Source organism: Monodelphis domestica, chromosome 2, assembly GCF_027887165.1.
Source record: "Monodelphis domestica isolate mMonDom1 chromosome 2, mMonDom1.pri, whole genome shotgun sequence".
Classification (NCBI taxonomy): domain Eukaryota; kingdom Metazoa; phylum Chordata; class Mammalia; order Didelphimorphia; family Didelphidae; genus Monodelphis; species Monodelphis domestica.
In genome coordinates, this window is record NC_077228.1 from 426748509 (window position 1) to 426768890 (window position 20382).

General features: G+C 37.8%; 1 protein-coding gene across 1 annotated transcript in view; it reads left to right on the forward strand.

Moving 5' to 3' along the window:
* Nucleotides 1–493: 493 nt before the first annotated feature.
* Nucleotides 494–20382, forward strand: part of SAMD5 (sterile alpha motif domain containing 5) — a 39367-nt gene continuing 19478 nt past the window's right edge. The window contains exon 1 of the mRNA XM_001370742.4: nt 494–2617. Coding sequence (XP_001370779.2) covers nt 2114–2617 — 504 coding nt within the window. The 5' untranslated portion in view covers nt 494–2113. The remainder of the gene's footprint in view (nt 2618–20382) is intronic.

Here is a 20382-nt window from a genome sequence, read left to right on the forward strand (position 1 = left end):
CAGTTTCTCCAAGTCTTATGGAGAGTGGCGGGAAAGCCCAGTGATTAACCTGACTTTGCAGGAGGGGCGGAGTTCGGAGAGGGTGGGTGGGTGAGAACAAACGTCCCAAAGACTGTGTAGACAACAGCCAAGAGATTCCTGAAGACAGAAAGTAGCCACCACATCGGGAAGAGGAGGAGAGACTTAGGGATAAAGGAATCAAAGCTCAGGTGCACTGTGGAATCACCTGCGAAGGTCATCATCATTATAGCCTGAGTTTATAGAAGGTTGAGGCAACATCACCTCCACGAGGCGCTTTCCCCACTTCGCGGAGTCATTCTGTCTTCAAAGCTGGGGTAGTGAATGGATGTTTCGGACTTGGGAGGACTGGACTCAGGCTCATTCCCAAGGTTTTGTTTTTTAGAGCCAATAGAGCTGGGATAGGTCTTCTTTTTTGTAAAAATAATAATAATGATAATAATAAAGTAATTTTTTTTTGACTGTCTCTTTCGACCCTCTTCTCCGCGCAGTTAAGCCAGTTTCTTGACTTTCAAGTCCCCTCTCTGCTTCTGGAATTGAAAGTCCAGAGGACATTTGGGGATCGAGGTTTATTCTGACCACTGAGATTTCTTCCCCAGGGAAGTCAGGTTAGGAACTCTGACCTTCAAGGGAGGGCGCCCTTTTCCTTCTCCCGGAGAGCCAGAGCCACAGCGCAGAAAGGGCGGAGAAAGGCTGTAGTTGAGTGGAAGACTGTGATCACAGAAAGAGGGTTGAGGAGCTGAGCCAGGCTATGGAAGAAGTTCTTCCGCCCCAACTTTTGAAAATAACTGAGACGGAGGAGGAAAGAAGCAGGAGGTCCTTGGAAGCTGACTGCCAGCTAGTTATCTCCCAGCGCATAGAAGCCTTGACTTAACGCACCACAGGCTGAGCTTGGTATACTATGTATGCACTCATAGCGGGGCGTGGGTGTGCTGAAGCCCTAGATTACCCATCGTTTTACCCCTTAGCCGCCTCAGCTGCCTGGGGTTAGGCTAACAATCAAACCTCTCAGCCCCAACTTGGGAGTCAGCTCCATCCGCGCAGCAGGGAGTCTACGAAATAGATGCGCAGCTCTATAAGTTGAAGGGCGAGGGACGAGCTTTGCACCTCGGCTGGACCTCTCTGCCTAGGGCAGGAGAAAGGGGGCAACTTGGCGAGGAAAAGGAGAGACGCAAAACTAGAATTTCTAACGTCGCCCTGTCTGTGGATCCCAGCCTGGGAATCCATACTAGCACCATCCTTGCAGATAGAGTGGGAGGAACGAAAAGAAGAGGATGTGGTGCTTCTGTATGTGAGAAGTCCTGTTTAGAGGGAGGAACTAGAAGGAGCGGACCAGAGAGCTTCTGCATTCAAGAGAAGCCTAGTTTGAGTGGGGTTTGGGGGAGGGAAGGCTGCTGCTGAGGTTCACCCCGCCCTCCAGCCAGCAGTTGAGAAACCACGGGACAGGGACCGGGAGGGTGCTGAAAGAGGAGGTGTATAACACAGACACATCAGGGAGACTGTGCATCTGTCTGGCTGAAGGATCCTCCTTCTCAACATGGTACTACGTGTTAACAAGCAAACAAGGAGAAAATAGTAAATAGAGATGCACGAAGCCACAGAAGAAAGAGGACGAACGGGACTGAATCAAGCAGAAGAGAAACTGAAGGAAAGGGAGGACTAACTAACCTCGTGGCTTCCAAAGAGAGCCCCAGAATCGCTTGTAGCAAAGAGGGGCTGTGATTAAACCCTTTCTCAGTCACTCATCCTCAAGCCAGTGTCAGAAGCTCGCCTGCTCGGAAGGAACCAGCAGCAATACCAATAGATCACAGTCTCTGAACTACGACTGTCGTTTGCGGGGGTTGAATTTTCTTGCTTTAAAAAATTTCTAATAGTTTTTTTGTTTGTTTGTTTTTTTAAAGGTGTCTGCTATTTTTCCCGATTCCAGCTCCGTGCTATTCGGTCTTTAGCTTCGCAGATTGTTGATTTCTCTTCTCCCCACCCCCTTCCACTGGGGAAAGAAAAGGATCAAAACTTCTAAGTATTCTTATCGTTGGGTTTGTAGATTATACTCTCCCCTTTCTTCTTGCTGTGTGTTGTAAAAGTAGTGAGTACTATGTGCACCAACATAGTTTACGAATGGCTGAAAGCCCTGCAGCTCTCTCAGTACGCGGAGTCCTTCGTAGATAATGGCTATGATGACCTGGAGGTCTGCAAACAGATCGGGGACCCTGACCTGGACGCCATCGGGGTCTTGGCGCCCCAGCACCGGCGCCGGATCCACGATGCGGTAAGGAGGCTGCGGGAGCAGGACGCCAACGCCGCCGGCCTCTACTTCACCCTGGAGCCTCAACAGCTGCAGCCTCAGCAGCAGCAGCCTGGTCCCCCTTCGCCTGAAATCTACACCAGCCACCTGGTGGAGCAATATGAGGGTCAGGCTTGGAGGGAGTCTCAGCCTGGCCAGACCCAAGGAACCAAGGGGGCCTCCTCAAGGAACCAGAAAGCCGGATCCCGCAGCAAGGAACTGGTGACTTACCCCAAACTCAAACTGAAAATCATGATCAGGGATAAACTCGTTCGGGATGGAATCAACTTAAGCAAACCCCCGTACTCCAATAAGGTAAGAACTAACCTTTCCATACTCTCCCAAGCCATCCCATCCCAGCTAGTGTGCTCGTGTTGATGAAGGTGGCTGTGCCAATTTAGGCTTGTCATCCCTAGTAGACAATCTCAAAAAACAGGGAGGTAAGAATGACATTGATGTTTTGATTTCATTTTCTTTTTCCTGAGAAGGAGATGATCAACTAATTTCTGTTGTACCGAACTTGGATGGGCAAGGGTCTTCCTGTCTTACCCAAGAAGCTCCTTTCAGAGTCACTGATTCTTGCTAGTTGGATATTGTTTCTCCTATTGGATTATAGGAGAATCATGAAGGTCCTCTGTCCTTACCATACAGTCTGAAATGTTTCTGAGGAGCGGAAGATATATCGTTATTCTATACCTTTCTTTTCTCCTCTTCTAATCCTCCCCTTTTTTCAATGTTGCCTGTGGAATTCAGCAAATGCTTTACCATTTCGTTTCTATAGATGAATCAAACAATGCTGTAGAGTTTGAAGTTGTTGAAGTTGTCTTTTGAAGTTGTTGCCTAGAGAATAATATCATCACTTTGATAATCACAAAATGGGGAGAGGGGATTCCAGGACTGCTGTAAAACTGGAAAGTAATGTCACCTTTCTATCCTATGTGAGAAAAAAGTGAATAAAACATAGACCAGAGTGCTGGAAATACCTTAAGGCAATGCCTTAAGTTTTCCAAATACAGAACTTATAAAGCAGCAAAATAAACTGAGTACAAAAGATTGACTAGACAAATGCTTGAGGTCAGTATGATGTCATCTGTTTGATGGGTTTATTAACCCAGGAAGAAGTCAATGAGGGGTTGATTCATTAAGTAAAACTTTGGATTGCAGACAGCTCCACATTTAGAAGACTGGAGAAATAAGAGCTAAAGAGCTGATGAAATTGTTCAGTCTGAATAAAGAAGAGATAACAGTCATAGGCAAATGCAAAACTAGGCCACAAATAATGAGGAACCTTTTATGAAGCTTTTGGGAAATGACTTGGAAATTTTCACAGTTCAGTAAAAGTGTTAACTACTTCTAGAAGGGACAGGACCAATGTACAGGTAGAAGATGTGATATTAACAAAAAATTTAAATGTGAAAATGCCATACTTCATCTCTCAAAATAAATTGTATAACTGGTTGCTTGACACTTTTGGAATGGAGAATACTGCTATATCAAAGGGAAATGATATCTTTAGAAGATATCAAGAAATATTTTTTTCAAAACTATTTTTCTCAGCTTAGTTATGAAGAGGAAGAAAAAGGTGAATTCACAGAAAATAAGAGTGCTGTAAGATTGACCACTTTTAGAAAGGCAAGGAGGAATATAAATGTAAATTAATGAAAAGAATAAATGGAGATTCTTAGTAGGTTGTAGTTCTTTTAGAAACAGTATCAAATGAATGAATTAAGAAAGATGGAACTGGATTAAAAGCAGATTAGATAGTTTAACATTATTTTATAAAGCACTTTAAAACAAGGTTAAATATTTCAATAACCTACTCTAGGGCATAAACTTGTTCCTGAGAAATTGGGAAGTCTGCTTTACATTTAAGATACATTATCCTTTATTACCTGCATTCAAGATAGAAGACTATATTTTGATAATTATACTATATAACAGAATAGATATTCATTTTTCAATTAAGAATAGTAACTGGTCAGGGTACAGGAACTCAACCGTTAGTGTAATTGACTCATTCCCTATGAGAACAGTTGAAAGGAGGTTGGAATCAGTCAGTTGAATAGTCATTTATTGCTGAGGAGGTGGATAAGAGTCTGACAGAGTGAATCAAAGTTCTTCAGCATGTTGTGATGGACTCAGGTAGGAGCCAGAAAGTCCTTCATAATGGAAGATGCCCTAGTTTTTCCTAAGTTACTCAGAAAAAAGAGAATGTAGGCCTGAGAGCAGAGGAGGTAACTGAGGAGTGAGTTAAGAAAGGGACCAATGAAGGGGATAAAATAGCAGATCTGAAATGTCAAAATAAGTAACTTGGCTTTCCAAAAGGATGATTTCAAAGCAAATTATTGAGTGGTGGCCTTATACTTCTAGGAATTGAATAAAAAAATACATCATAGTGAGTGTTAATCAGGACCTTCCCATTATCCTGTATTTGTATTTACTTTCTATATGAAACATTATTTGACACAACTTTGCTATAAGTGTATAGAACATAAATTTGGTAATGTGGGACTAGAAGAAAGCATTAATGATGAGCCTCTCTTCTCTAGTTTGTTTACTTTTCCTCCAGCTAAAGGGGCCCATAGATTGTTTTTGGAAACTTGCTTAATCATTTACCATTGCATTGGTGCCTCAGATGAGGAGGGAAAAAATTATAGACCTCCAGGCCTCATTTTTGGAAGATCAATATTACAAGTTCATATAAATAACATATGTGAATATAATCAAAGAGAATAAGCAAGATGATGAGTATATATTAGTAGAATCATGAATGCTGCACTAAATCCTTTGGCTATGGGTGGGAGGGAGGGTTTTCTATTATATATATATTTTAAAGAATTCTACTCAGTTTTCGTTTAAGCCACAATTTAGATCATATTGTTTCTGCAGAATCCTTGGGCCTGTATCTGACTTGGATCTGAATGTGAATTAGTCATTATGTGCTATTTGGAATTCTGATCATTATAATTCAGCTTCTCATTTATAGACATTAGCATCCATGATCTTTGTGATTTGGCACTTCATAGGAATATTAGATCAGTCTTCAAAATGGATTAAATTAGGAATATTAAGACAGGAAAGTTGAGTTCTTCAGAGAGAAAAGTAGCTGGGTAGAATTATCTGAGAGAAAAGTAAAACTTGTTATTGTGATGAGAGGAACTTCCTAATTGGCATCTTTCTACTCATGTATGGATTCTATAAGATGCAGGTGATCTTTACCTTTTACCTGGTCAGTTTTCACAATAACTTTCTAAGTGATCTCCCTGCCTGGTTCCCTCATCTCACTCACCTGTTTTTCACAAAACCAGAAAGTCAATATTACTGTATTAGAAATCTGACCGTGTCACCCTTCATGCCTAAATCTTCAGTGTCTCACTTTCAAGTTTAAAACCCTCTACAATCTGACTTCTATATACCTTTCTAGTACTTTCCTCCATGCATTTCCATTTCAGTCAGCATGGCATACTAGCTGTCCTACCATGCCCAATATTTCATCTCCTACCTCCAGTCCCTTGGACAAATGGTTTCTCCAAGACTGGATGACATTCCCTACAGGACCTTCCATCATGAAATCCTTTGCTTCTTCAAAGTACAGCTCAGATGATGCCTACAATGGGATAACTTTTCTTATCTCTTCTTTCTCCTTCTCTTTATCACCAATTAATAAGAAGTCATTAAGCACTTACCAAGTGCTATTCAATTGTGCTAGGTGCTGTACACAGACAAAAAAAATGTCCTTGTTCTCAAGGAGTTTACATTCAATTGGGAGAAATGGCATGTGTGTAATCAAGGTGGACCAAAAGTCTTAGTGCAATTTCATTTAATAGCTTGAAATTCCACCAAGGTTTTTGGAGGACCATACATAGTTATATATGAAATATGAAATGAAATATATATGGAATAAATACAGAAAGATTGGATAGGGAAAACACAAGAAAGACATGAGATGAATTTTTAAGGAAAGAACAGAGGTGAATATATTACAGGGACGGGGAACAAACAAGGCAAATGCTTCAAGAAAGGAGTTTTATATAAGGAAAATCAACAAGCACAATTTGACTAGACTTTTGAGTTTGTGATAATGTATTCTTGCCATTCCGTGCTCTTTAAAGTGTTTTGTATTTACTCGTGTACCTGTTATACTGCCCCTCTTCCATACATTTCCATAAGTATGTCCCTGGAAAGTAAGAGGTTTCCTTTTGGGGCTTTATATACAGATTGCCTATTATTCATAGTAGGCACTTGCTAAATACTTTTTCATTTGAATCTAATTGAATGACTTGGTCACTTACCAGGAGTCTAGAAGTTGAAGCCAAACAATGTCCTCTTAAGAAAATCGCAAATCTTTAAGGTTTCCTAAATAAGTCTCTGTGGCATTCTATACATGCACATATAAAAGCATATGCATCTATATTTAAATGACAGGCAACTATATAAATACTTCAAATTATTCTGTCCCTAAGTCAGTTCATTCTTTGTGATATGATTTGCAATTAAGAACATTTATCCCATATACTGTCTCTGTTCCACAAGTTTTTGTTTGTTTTGTTTTATTGACCTTAATATAACATAGAATGACTTAAATGGTTGTGTGTGTGTGTCTGTGTGTGTGTGTGTGTGTGTGTGTGTGTGTGTGTGAGAGAGAGAGAGAGAGAGAGAGAGAGAGAGAGAGAGAGAGAGAGAGAGAGAGAGAGAGAGAGAGATGTTCATTGGCTTGAGTGTAAGGTTGTGTGTAGAAATATTGAATTTCTTGTGAGACTAGATAAGGAGGAGAGAGTAGCCTAGAGTGGGGAAGAGATACCTGAAGCCTCAAATCTACCCAACTCTCAAGCATTTCTTCCCACCTACCTCCAACCCTTATAGGCTATCAACAAGAGAGAAATTGTGGTTCAGAAACTCTTTTACAATTCAAGTGATCTTTAGGAGGCTGTATGGTCATTCACTTCTTAAGAGTGATTTTTTTTTCACACAAGCTTCTAAGTAATCAAGTCAAGAATGAACATTCTGGATGAGGAATTTCACTGTTATTAGGTTTGGGTGAGGTGGGGGGACTTTGATGTCAGGTTAAGCCATTAGGCAACAAGCATTTTGTATCCAAAAGGGTGGGAGATTAGATGGTTAGAGGCAGTATAGGAAGTTCAGAGAGGGAGGGGGAAAACCCCATTTTTTAACTTTTCTTACCATATTAAGGTAAGTAGGACTTATACCTTCTATTCACACACTGTTCTATTATTTCAAAAGTTTTTTCATTCTTATCACATCCTTTCCAGGGAGAGGGTAAAAGACATTGTTGTTCTGATGATTCAAGGTAGTTGTGTTAAGTGGAAATTTCAAGTCAGCAAATCTAGTATATGCCTTTGGAAAGACTTGAAGACAGATACCATTCATACACAGACACACACACACATATAATCTTCCTTTAATGTAATTTTATCCCCTCTTTTCTTCTCTCTCTCCTTCAGTAACAATATTATCCTGGCCTGTTATTCTTACTGTGTTCTGTCTTTCTGTTTGAAGATAGCAAAGGAAAACTTTCAATGATTTGTGGGAAGTTGGTGTTCTGTAGAAAGGGATAAAATTACTCTATCTGGAGTCAGAGGACCTGAGGGAATCTACTTTTTGGGCTTTTGTGAGTTTACCTTTAAAATAGGTATAAAAATGCTTCTGCTATTTACCTTTAAGGACACTTTAATACCTCCTTAGAAGGGTATGAAGAAGTAGGATTAAAACAACTCTGAGGTACCACCTTGGTTATTAGTTATCACAGTTATCAGATTGGTCAATATGACAATAAAGGAAAATGATAAATATTGGAAAGGATGTGGCAAAAATGGTACACTAATGTGATGCTGGTGGGGGTGTGAACTGATCCAACCATTCTGGCAGGCAATTTGGAACAATGCCCACTCTTTGATCTAGTAACAGCACTATTAGGTCTGTATCCCAGAGAGACTCAAAAAATGTGGGGGGAGGACCTACTTGTCCAAAATTATTTATACCTGCTCTTTTTGTGGTGGCAAAGGATTGGATATAAAGGAATGTCCATAAGTTGGTGAATGGCTAAACAAATTGTGGTAGATGATGCTGATGGAATACTATTGTGCTAAAAGGAATGATGAACAGAATAATTTCAGAAAAAGCTGGAAAGACCTACACAAACTGATGCAGATTGAAATAAGCAGTACCAGGTAAACATTGTAAACAGTAAAACAAAAATTGTGGAATGATCAACTGTGATAAACTTAGCTACTATTAGCAATACAATGATCCAGGACAATTCTGAGGGACTTTTAACAAAGTGCAATCCACCTCCAGAGAAAGAACTATTGGAGTCAGAATTCTGATGAAAGCATATGATTTTTCACTTGTTTATTTTGCTTTATATTTGAGGTTCTGGTTTTATAAGATTACTCACAAAAATGAACAACATATAAAAAGAATAAAATCTTCTCTTCTCCAAAAAAAGTAGGATCAAGTTTCTTTCCTCTCTATTTCTTTATTGGGGAGAGTAGGAAGGAGAATAAGGGTAGGGCCAATAAAGTGCTGAGTCATTAATTGGTATTCATGGCCAAATTTGGTAGATATAAACCATTTAAAAAAATAATCTTCTACTGTCCTGACAGCCTGCTTTCTGTTTATCACTTATTAATTCAAGGATATTATCTCAAAACTATTTTACTCTCCCTTATTTCTTTGAAGAGTTATTTAATAGAGTATGTTCCCACTTCCCTTTAACTCTCTGTAGCTCTTCTTAAAAGTATCTTTTATTTCTGTAGTGATCTTATTGCGTCTAGTTGAACCTATTCCTGGATCAATCTGTGTCTCCTCTATCTTCATCCTTTTTTCTCCTTGATATAGCTTGTTCTGAAGCTATATAATGCTCACCATATGGAATAGAAAAAGAATACTCAGCATAAAGACTAAAGAAAGGAATAAAAAATCATTTCTTTGAAGTTGAAACAATTTATTATTCAAATCAAAGGCATTCAGAATTAGAGACATATAAAATGATTTTAGAAATAATTTTCCCCAGCATGTTACCATAATAGGGGCTATTTCTCCACATACACAAATGTATCATAGTTCATTCATCATGATTGAGGAGAAGGACATTTAGAATCTTTATAACTTTTGGCTATCAAGTTCAGACTGGCTATATTTTGTGTAAGCACTGAAGATGTAAAAATGAAAAAAACTAAACAGCTCAGCCATCAAAGACTTTATTTAGAATATAATGGATCAATATGGCATAACATCATCATTCTCATCTACCTGGGCTATTTCAAACTTTACAAGGACTTTCCTCACAAATGAAGAGAACATGAGAGAATGGGAAACTGGAAAAGGAGATATTTGAACAAAATCAAATCTGTGACTCAGGGAGGGACAAATAATTAAAGATGTTATGGAGAACATGGCATCTCAGCTGGACCTTGGAAGAAGAGCATCCCAATGGAGAGATGAGGAGTGAGAGTTTCAGACATAAGATGTATAAAAGCATACAGATGAGACTGTACAGAATGGAATTCAGAACTAGTTAGTTGTCCCAATTGTGGAACAATAGAGGAACTAAAGATGAGTATTCTAAAAAAATAAGAATATGAAATAACAAGATTGGGAAGGTTTGTTGGGACCAAATTATTGAAGGCCGTAAAATTCAGCTAAAGACTATTTTTATTTTAGAAGTAACAAGAATTTTGAACAGGGATGGTTTTAAGAGGTGAATGAAGGTCCAATTAGAGAAGGGAGAGACTAGAGGCAGGGAGACAAGGTAAGAGTCTATTAATACTGACAGGCTGAATTAATATATCCCTTGTGAAGACTTCACCTAGGGTGGTGTGAATGTAGCAAAGGAAAGAAGAAGGTTTGGAACTGTTGCAGTAGTACAATCAACAACAGTTGTCAACTGATTGGATTGGGAGCAGCAGGGTAGTGAATTAGAGGGAAGAATCAAAGAATTAGAGATCATTTTGAAGTTTGGAGCCTAGGTGTTTGAAAGAAGAATAACTGTCTTTTTGTCTTTTTATGCCTTCCCCCCTCCTGTTGAAGCTCTCTTGCTCTCTTTCTTTCTCCTCCCACATTAACTATTAAGAAAGTGTGAATTGTGTGTCATATTAAAAAAAGATTCTAACTACCCACCAAATTTGTGTATCTTTTCACTAATTTCCTAAATTTGGGGGGGAGAAAATCCCACTTTTATGTTAATCACTGAATGTTAGTTTGGCAGGGAAAATTTCTCTTTAAAAATGACAGCATGAAAACAATCTGGAGTGAATCATCACAAAAAAGCATTTGGCATATGACTGATTTCACACATACACAAATTAAATGACAAATAAGAATTTAAAAGGATTCTTCTACTGTTTCTAAAAGAATGAAGTGACCTGGTCTGCTTTTAGTGACTTATTCACGTAGATTACAAGGAGTTAGAAATATGGACAAAATGAGATTTATAAAAACACTTTTGGGGCAGTATATCTTAGAAATAGGAAGACTCCCACATTTCTCATTTGTAAGATTAAAAACTATTACTAGCTTTACAACAAAACAAGACCAATTTAATGTGAAAGAGTTAATAAGCAATAATTGTATGATTTTTAATTGTTTACTGAGAATTATTTTTCATTGTGGTTATCATAATTTGAATCTATCTCTGGTTTTCCAAAAAATACCAAAGCATATATGTAACAAAAGTAAAATGTAAAAATGTTAGTATAGATGTTGGAAGAATTTTTATTTGGCTTTAAGTATTCTCTTAGAGATAACAAACAATGGATTTTGAAAAGAAATTGAAACTAGGAAAAGGAGTCAAAAATAGAAAAAAGTAAGTTGAGTAGTGGAGAAATCAGTCTTTGTAGTAGAAATGTATATGCTATCTTCATAACTGGCATTTTGAGCCAGACTTGGCAAGCATACCTATTTTAGGATAACTACATAGCCACAAAGAATAGTAAAGATCTGCATTATCAAATAGTCCCTCTGGGAAAGCCATTCATTGATAGAAGTTCTAGTGCATTAAAGTAGTAACAGGATTTTCAGGACCATAAAATGGTGTAGCCATAGACAATATTTATGAAGTGAAAATGCATTTATTTGCATAAGGAGCCACTCAAGATGTTTTTTGACTTCTGCATGATATAGTATCTTTTACTTTAATCAGGTTCAGGTTAAGAAAGATCTGACAGATATGAAATATACAACCTCAGAGGAGAAACTAATTTTGCCTAGTAATGTTAAATACATTCAAGGCCAAGAGGAATCTGAAGAAATAATGGGGTCAGTTCTAATCTGCATTATCTGTAGCTCTTCTCCCCAACTTGCCTCAGTTTGGGTGGTTGGTACTTTCTCCCCTCCCCCCAAGCTTTATACAGGGCATTTGTCATCAGTAAATCAAGGAGCACTGTACTAGATAATGGCGATAGAAAGGCAAAAAAAAAATCAAATAACCTCAAGATAATGTGTACATATATAACAATTTGCAGAATAAATTTGAGGTTGTTGGGGAGAGCATTACTAGTTTGGGGGAATCAAGAAAAGCATCATATGGAGAAAATGGTCTTTCAGCTGCATCTTGATTCAAATTAGAGATTCCATTGCATTAGGCATACGACTGATTTCACACATACATAATGGTGGTGAGGAGGAAGGAATATGTTCCAAATTTAGGGTGGAGGTTCGAGATTAAACATTGATGCTTTCAACAATTTATGATCTCATTAGATGTGACTCCAATGACACAGACAGCAACTGACTCATTCTCTTTCACTGTTCTGTTTTCATGTCTTACTATAAATTCTGTGCAGGACTCACCAGTTGCTTGGCACAGAGTAGGGGTTTAATAAGTTATCACTAATTAATCAAGGACCTTCCTCTCATTCTCTTGATATTATGTGGATAGCATTGAACTCATTGGCTGTCTGTTATTTATCTGTCCTTGTCACATCAAAAACCCATCTTGATTTCTATCTATAATCAATTCAAACAAAAAATAATTTGTTCCTTTAAAATTGATATAAATATTCATATATCATGAAATGAAGTAGTTCTGAGTGAAGCTAATAACTCTTGAGTTTTATTATTTCTGTTTATCTTTTGCATTAAATATCTTACACATTTTAGCCCAGTAATTTGTGGTGGTACATGTTCTGTGCTATAAATACTATATATTGTCATGCTTATCTTGATAAACAGCATGGCAGGATGGTGAACATGTAAGAATAAATGAGCTATATCAAAATTTCTCTTGGGCTAGAAGTAGAGTATACCTTTAGCTCCATTCAGTGCTAGTGTTTGGGGGATGCACAAATGTTTAATATTCTATAGGGGGAAAGAAGAGGAATTACTGTTTTTGAAATGAGGATGAGAGGTCCTTGAACATGAACAAACATTATGAAAGCCTTTTGGGGTATAACTTTTTATTTAGCCAGCTATTAATAGTTATAAAAGAGTATTAGTAATGCCTTTATGTACCAATAATCTTCCTTTATAGACTGCTTCTCATTTCCTGTCTGTGGATGAGACTGTAGAAAACTTGCTTTTAGCCTCAATTTCCCCACATACCCTTTAAGATCTTAATAAGTTCCCTGTTGCTAATAGCCTCTTCAAAACCTTTATAAGGATAAGGAAGTTCTCTGCAGGTGGGGAACCTCCCCCACCTTTTTTTCAAAATAGAAAACCATGTTTCAATATAGTAATTGACTATGCCCTTGACATAGCATATCTTTTCTCAACACTTAATGAATTGAGTAGAGGGAGTCCACTTATGGGTCATATGATTCCTATTAGAGGCTATGACATGTTTTTCTGACCACAGAAAGGGAAATGGGAAGTGAAGGTGAGGCTAGGTGGGGCTGAAGTTGAGTCACAAACTTGTCTGACAACAATTGACCTCAAGATTAAATTAAAAATTTTTGATGATTTATTTTAAATTATAATTAGTGCCTGTAGTATACATCAAATATTTTTATATCCTTCATTGTATGAAGGCACCAGGTAAAAAGGTGAATGAATGTATGTGAAATAATATAATAGGAAATAATAATCTATACAGGCAAGACCAAGTGGATGAAGTATATCTGTTGTCCTGGTGATGTAAATTTGAGCTTGAACATCAGTATGTATGTCTGGCACAGACAATGTAGTTGGACAAGTTGGATCCACAGTTAAACAGGAAGAAGAAAGAAGATTGGGTGGCTTTTGAGAAATGACAAAGCTCCTTTGATAACCCAAAATTTCTCTAGAGAACCAACAACTGGTATGATCATATTGTGATAAGACATGGCATATTTGTATAATTTCATAAAATCCAAAGCTTAAATTTTTTTGAGAAAAATTTCAAGAAAAGAAGCTCACTTACTCTTCTAATCAAGAAAATGAACTATTTGGAGAAAGTGCTATAAAGAAACCTACACTTTGTCAGAAGATCCAGACTGAACTTTGGGATGTAATTGATTATACTGAAGGGCGTTGAACACATTTATTCTTAATGTAAACTCTTATGCCAAATGGAACTACCCCCTAATTGGCTTTTTATCAATGGGTCTAGCAAACATTGGTTTTGCTCTCTCTCTTTTATTTCCCTCTTATCTCTAACCATTGTGGTTTCCTCTTAGAAAGTGCAATATTGTATGCACCTTTAACTAGAAGATCTTTAGAAGTATAAGCTGGTTATGTTAAATGATTCATTGGGGAAACTAGTCTCCCAAAGAATCACAGGGGGATTGTGAAGAGTGAATCAAACTCTGTCTATCAATCAGCATTTGGATTAATTTAAAAGTTAATCCAAAACTCAAATACCTCCACTTAGTACCTCACTAAATATAATAGTTCACAAGTCACTTGCTAGAGTGGGTGACAACTCCAGAGGTCTCTGCCTATCCCCTGGCAGTTCTTGGCAAATGGAAAGACTGTGATTGGCTCCCATAAAGTGGGGTAACAACAGGACGTCACATGAAAAACTGCTTTAAAAAGACCAGCTTGGAGATTCAGTCATTTCTGTCTGCATTGGTGAGCCAGATTGGAGAAGGAGACTCTTTCTCTGGATCCTGCTTTGACTTTTGGTGGTGACTGGAGTGATTCCTTCCTTGGTTCTTCAGTGAGGAGACCCTCTCTGCTCCTTGGTGCTTTGTTGGTACACTCCCTTCAGTGTGAGTTCTGGTGAGATTCTTGGGGGTCTGTGCACTGAAGGTTCTTGGCAGATTCTTCAGTGTCTCCTGGCTTTTCAGATTTTGGCTTCCTAATTAGGATTTTGGATTCTGGTGAGATTTGCTTTCAGATTTGCCTTTGTGTCTGGAGACATTAGGATTAAATTTAGGGCATTTTGTAGCTAGGCAGTATTTTATTTCACTTTATCTACATTTTTCCACTTTCATTTTTTCCATCTCTTTGTGAAAAAAGCTGCTAAAAGTCATTTTCACTTAAGCTGTAATATTTTTAAATCAGTGACCATAATATTACCTTAGAATTCTCATATTTAGCATAAAACCTAAATTTAAATTCTTACATATAGCAGTATCAAAGAATTGAAAATATCACGCAGAAGGTATTGGCAAGGTATGATATGGTAGGCAACATATAACCAGGGAAGAAGTTTGAAAAAGTGGAGGACTAACCCTAACCCTAAAAGGTACCTCAAGGAAATATATGATAGGAAGAGAATATGGAATAGTTGGTCACATAGCAAGAATGAAGTGTGACACGGGCAGCCAAAGTGCTTCATTTGTGTCCTTGAGATAGCAAGAGAAAGTAAGGTAGGTTTCTAATATATTAGGTAGAACCCTTATTTCAAACTTATAGTTGGATATAGACAAAAGATTCAAGATAAACGGGTATGGATGATTTGTAATCTACATCATTGTCCAACACAAACAAACAGAAAAGAACATAGACCCATTTGGGCAACATAATGCAGTGTCCAAAACAAAGAAGGTGATCTTGACATTGTATTCTGCCATGATAGAGCAACACCAGGAATATTGTGTTGGTTTTTGGTGCTATGCTTTTGGAAGCCTATTAATTAACTGAAAAAATCCAATTGGAATCCAACCAGAATGGCAAGAGACTTTGAAACCATTCCTTGCTGACATCATATGAGGGGAACCTGAAGGTTTTTAGAATGAGGAGGAACAGATTTAGGGGAAAGCATCCAGTAACTGTCTTCAAATCACCTTAGTACTCCCCTTCCATTTATAACCCCTATTTATTGCCTCTGTCTTTCTCTCTATGAGTCTGTAGGTCTACTAACTTGCTCTTATTTTTCCAAGTTTAAACCTTTATATGGCTGCCAGGGATGGATGTCCTGGAGCTTCTTTCAATGAGCAGCAGTGTTCTTGTCTGTGACATTGGGGCTTTGAAAATTGGCAGGGCATTTAAGATAATAATCTGGATATTGATAAGGACTTGGAACTGCTTCTCTTAACATATGATTAAAAATACCCCATCAAATATGCAGTTTTCCAGACTGGGATGCACACAAATATACATGATTTACAATGTTTTAAATAGTCATTTGGTGAAATCAAAGAAGGGCTTGGTATCATATCTTCCCTGGACCAATCTGAGCTACCATCTTTTCTCTTTCTTCCTCCTTTTAATTTTAATTCGGATGTATTTTCTGATCTCTATAATCTGGAAATAATTCAAAGATATAAAATTTGAGGTGGAAATATGAAAAACTATTCAACAATTACCCAAGATCCCAAACTGGAGTATTGTTGGAGATTGAAATACACACGGTCTTGGATTTTCCATTAGTAAGATAGTCTCTATATTTTTGAAATGTGAAAGACCAGATTTTTTTCCAGTGGAATTGGTTATTTTTCAAAGTGCTTGTTTAGCTTACAGCCAGATGCAGTAGCTGGATACAAGTTTGAAACCATGGGGATAGGGATCAATTGTGCCAAGACTGTTTTAGCTGTGTGGCAATCCCCTTAACCTCTCTGAGCTTGTTTTTTCATTTGTAAAGTACTCAAATCTCACCTCTGATGATGATTGCCTGTGTAATCTTGGGCAAGTTACAACTTCCCTGGACTTTAGTTTCCTTATCTATATGAGGAACAAGTGGGTAGGACTAGATAACTTCAGGAGTCCTTTCTAGTTCCAAGGCTAGGATCCTACATAGATAATACTTGCAGTAGGTACATCATTGGGTTTTTGTAGGGAAAGACTATAAACATTAAAGATAAAGTTAAGACTAGTCCAGTGATCAGTTTCTGTAACTCCTAGATAAGAAAACTCCCACTACTGATGCAAATTCACACCATTTCTGCAATAAATAGAAATAAATAGAAAACTTCCTCCAAGATCACAAAATAAATATATGTTGGAGATGGAACTTGAATCTAGTTCTTCCTGGCCTCATCCATTAGGCCATGCTGCTGACCCTTTTGTAAAGCCTATAGCCTTATTATTACTATGACTTAGTTTCATATTCTGGGCAGCTAGAAGGTGCCATAGTGCACAGAACTCCAGACCTGGAGTCAGGAAGTTTTTCTTTGAGTTCAATCTAGCCTGAGATATTTACTAGTTATATGACTCAGTTTTATCTCAGTTTCCACATCTGTAAAATGAACCAGAGAAGGAAATGGCAAACCACTGCAGTATCTTTGCCTTTGTCAATTTGGAAAAACACAGAACGACTAACATAAGTCATAAAAACCAAATCTTTAATCAGGAAAAGAGACAAGTCCTTAATATTCAGCCACCACATAGAGCCAAGAGCTAAATATCGCACAGAGTCAAAACTCTGGGGGTCTGGGGAAAATATCTCTGAGAGAATCACAAAGATGGTTTTCCAAAGAATATTAGAACTTGGGGATTTATATACGTTTTGGGGAACATAGTATAGCGAGCATACACTGTCTGATTACAAGCAGGCTTGGGAAAGAGACTGTAGCTAGAGTCACCTAACTTAGAATGGATACAAAAAGGATGATTCCTGTCAAACACCAAGAAAACCCCAAATGAGGTCACAAAAAAGTCAGATGTGACTGATAATTACTGAACAAGCTTCATATTTAGTAGCACCCAGTTCAGTACTTTATATAAAGCAGGTATCAACTTGGAAAAACACAAAACCACTAAATATTTATAAAACCAAATCTTTAATCAGGAAAAGAGACAAATCCTTAATAATTAGCCACTACACAGAGCCAAGCACTAAATATCACAACGAGACAAAAATCTGGGTGTCTCTGAGAGAATCACCACCAAAGGTGATTCTCCAAAGAACAATAGAATATGGTGATTTTATATACCTTTTGTGGAAAGGAAACATGACTGACAGTTTGTGGGGGAAGGGCCCAACTGGGAGTGGCAGTTGGGTCTTGTGACTAGCACTTCCTTCCTGCGGGGAGTGGCAGTGGGGTCTTGTGACCAGCACTTCCTTCCGGCCAGGTGGGACTTGCTTCCAGGTGTTGGAGGAGGAAGGAGCTTGTTCAGCCCAGTCTGGGGTGGTGTGCCGCCTCTTCTTGGTTCAGCCCGAAGATTCAGGCCCATTCATCTCTGAGGGTCAGACCTTGTTGCTTTCTGTGTACTGCTAAGATTCTGAATCAGAACAACGAGAGTAGAGGGGAGTGGGGCAAACTCTCCGCCAGCCTCTGGGGCCTAGCCTCAGGTCTGAAACTGAGAAAAAACTCCAATCCCAACTAGTTATTAAACTTTATGTTATTTGAATTCACAGTCAGATAAGTGGACTATCATTTCTGGTCATAGAGGGAACTGAACTTCAGCTCAATCATTCCAGGACAAATAGTCCTTATCAGACCCCTGCTGTTTCTTCTCAGCAGGGGGCATCTCCCTCCCCTGCTTCACTAAACAGTGTTCCCTCTCTCCCCTTAACTCCTCCTTACCCCTATACAAACCTCCCATTATTCCCCATTTATCCCCATTTTTCCCAATCCTATTTCCTTTCCCAATAAATATTACACTTTTGAGGAATAAAGTACAACAAATACACACTGACAGTTTGCAAGCAGGAGGTTGGGGTATCTGGGAGTGGTCTACTGCAGTGGATACAAAAAGGATGGTTCCTGCATAGGTATTCATCTTCTTGGGAATGGATCTCTGATATGATGGGGGAAACTTCCAAGTCAAATAGGATGATTGAAGATTTGAACATTTCTATCACTCCTATTCAGAACACTTATGGATACTTGGTGAACCCTTGTTCAGTCTAAGACAAGGTCAATTTGGGACTTCCCTTAAAGGCAAATTCCCAAGGGAAATGGGCAAACTTGGGGTTTCCAGAATCCAAGTTGACAGAGGCTTCAAATGAATGTTTACAAAATTGAATAGAGTTACTGCTAAGGAATTTAAGTGAAAATCCTTAAGCAAAGATGAGGAATTTTATTAAAAAATTCTTGAAATGATTTCAGAAAAAGCTAGAAAGATCTACATGATCTGATATGGAGCAAAATAAGCAGAACCATAGAACATTGTACACAATAAGAGCAATATTGTACAATGAATAATTGCAAAAACTTGGCTACTCTTAGCAACACAATGATTTGGGGCAATTCCGAAAAATTTATAATGGAGAATGCTAGTCATCTCCAGAGAAAGAACTGTTGAATTGGATGTATATGGATCAAAACACACTATTTTTTCATATCAGTGTATTTATGATTTTATTTCAGAGTTTTAGTTTTGTATGATTGTACTCTTACAACAATGATCAATATTGAGGTGTTTTGCATGACAATACACATGTGACCCAGAAAAAAAGGGCTTTTATACATAACTGAGAAAAAAATTTAAAGGCAATGTAGGAAGCCAAAAAAAATTTTTTTTAGGGATTATTTAAGAGCAAAACTATCATAGTTTTGCATGTTTTAGGAATCAGAATCCTTGGGTCCTATTTGTAGTTCTGTCACTTACTGGCTAATGACTTTGGGCAAATCATTCTCTAGGATTTCTCTATGTGAAACATAGGAATGATGGCTCCCTACATATTTTACAAGATCAGATGAGAATCTATATGTGGAAGTACTTTGCATAGTGGTAAGAACTCTGCACATGAACGGGAGAGAGGCAATGTGCATATTGGTTGGGATATTGGGCTTGGAATTAGGAAAAGACAAGCTTCAAATTCTATCTCTGATACCTACTGGCTGTGCCACCCTGGGAAAATCATTTAACAGCTCTTGAACTTTATTCTTCAGTGTAAAATGGAGAGGTTGAACTTACGTTGCTTCTAGTGTAATTTCCAGTTCTAAGTCTATGATTCTAGGGTATTTTAATTGCTGAAAAACATATCTTTGTAGATAGAGGTAATTAAATAACAAAATTACTTTTGCCTATAAATAATATGGACAGAAATATATGCCATAGTGATATTGGAGGTTAATGGATGAATTCAATTTTTTTCAGGTTGTCAGCATTGTAAAGAAGACAAGACTTTTTAGAGATGATAGTTGTCTGTAGACTTTTGAAGGCTCCATATAGAAGAAGAATTAGACTTTTTTTCTGTTTGGCCTTATGAGGTAGAACTACAGGCAATAGGTAGAATTTATAAAGAGGCTGAATTAGGTTTCATGTAAGGAAAAACTTCCAAACAATTGGATGTATCCAAAAGTGAAGTTTTTGCCTCAGGACTTAGTAGGTTCCCCCTCACTGGAGGATGACTTGTTGGTTATGTTGAAGAAGGGATGCTTGTGCAGGTACTGGTTGGATCAGATGATCCCTTCCATTCAAAATATCCCAAAGACTCCTCAGGGTGATTTTTTTAGCTAGGCTCAAGTAATCAGTCACATTTATGGGATCCTCCCAATTCCTTAATATTAATGGTCCTTTTTCTTGCCCTTAGTAAAGTAAATTAATGGATGCCAATCTCAAACACCTATAGAATATTTACATTTAAAAATAGAAATTCATATACTGCAACAATAAACAAATGTTTATTGTCTTATTTATGATTATATCTGCAAATAAATGATTTCTTTATACCCTGCAAATATACCAAGTGATTTGTTGCTTTATCACTTTATAACAGATACCTTCATAGGAGGTTCTCTTTTTATCAAAGTAGTCGTCTTCTTGGAAACTTCTAAACAAACTCATTTACTGTAGTTTTCTGGGGTCTT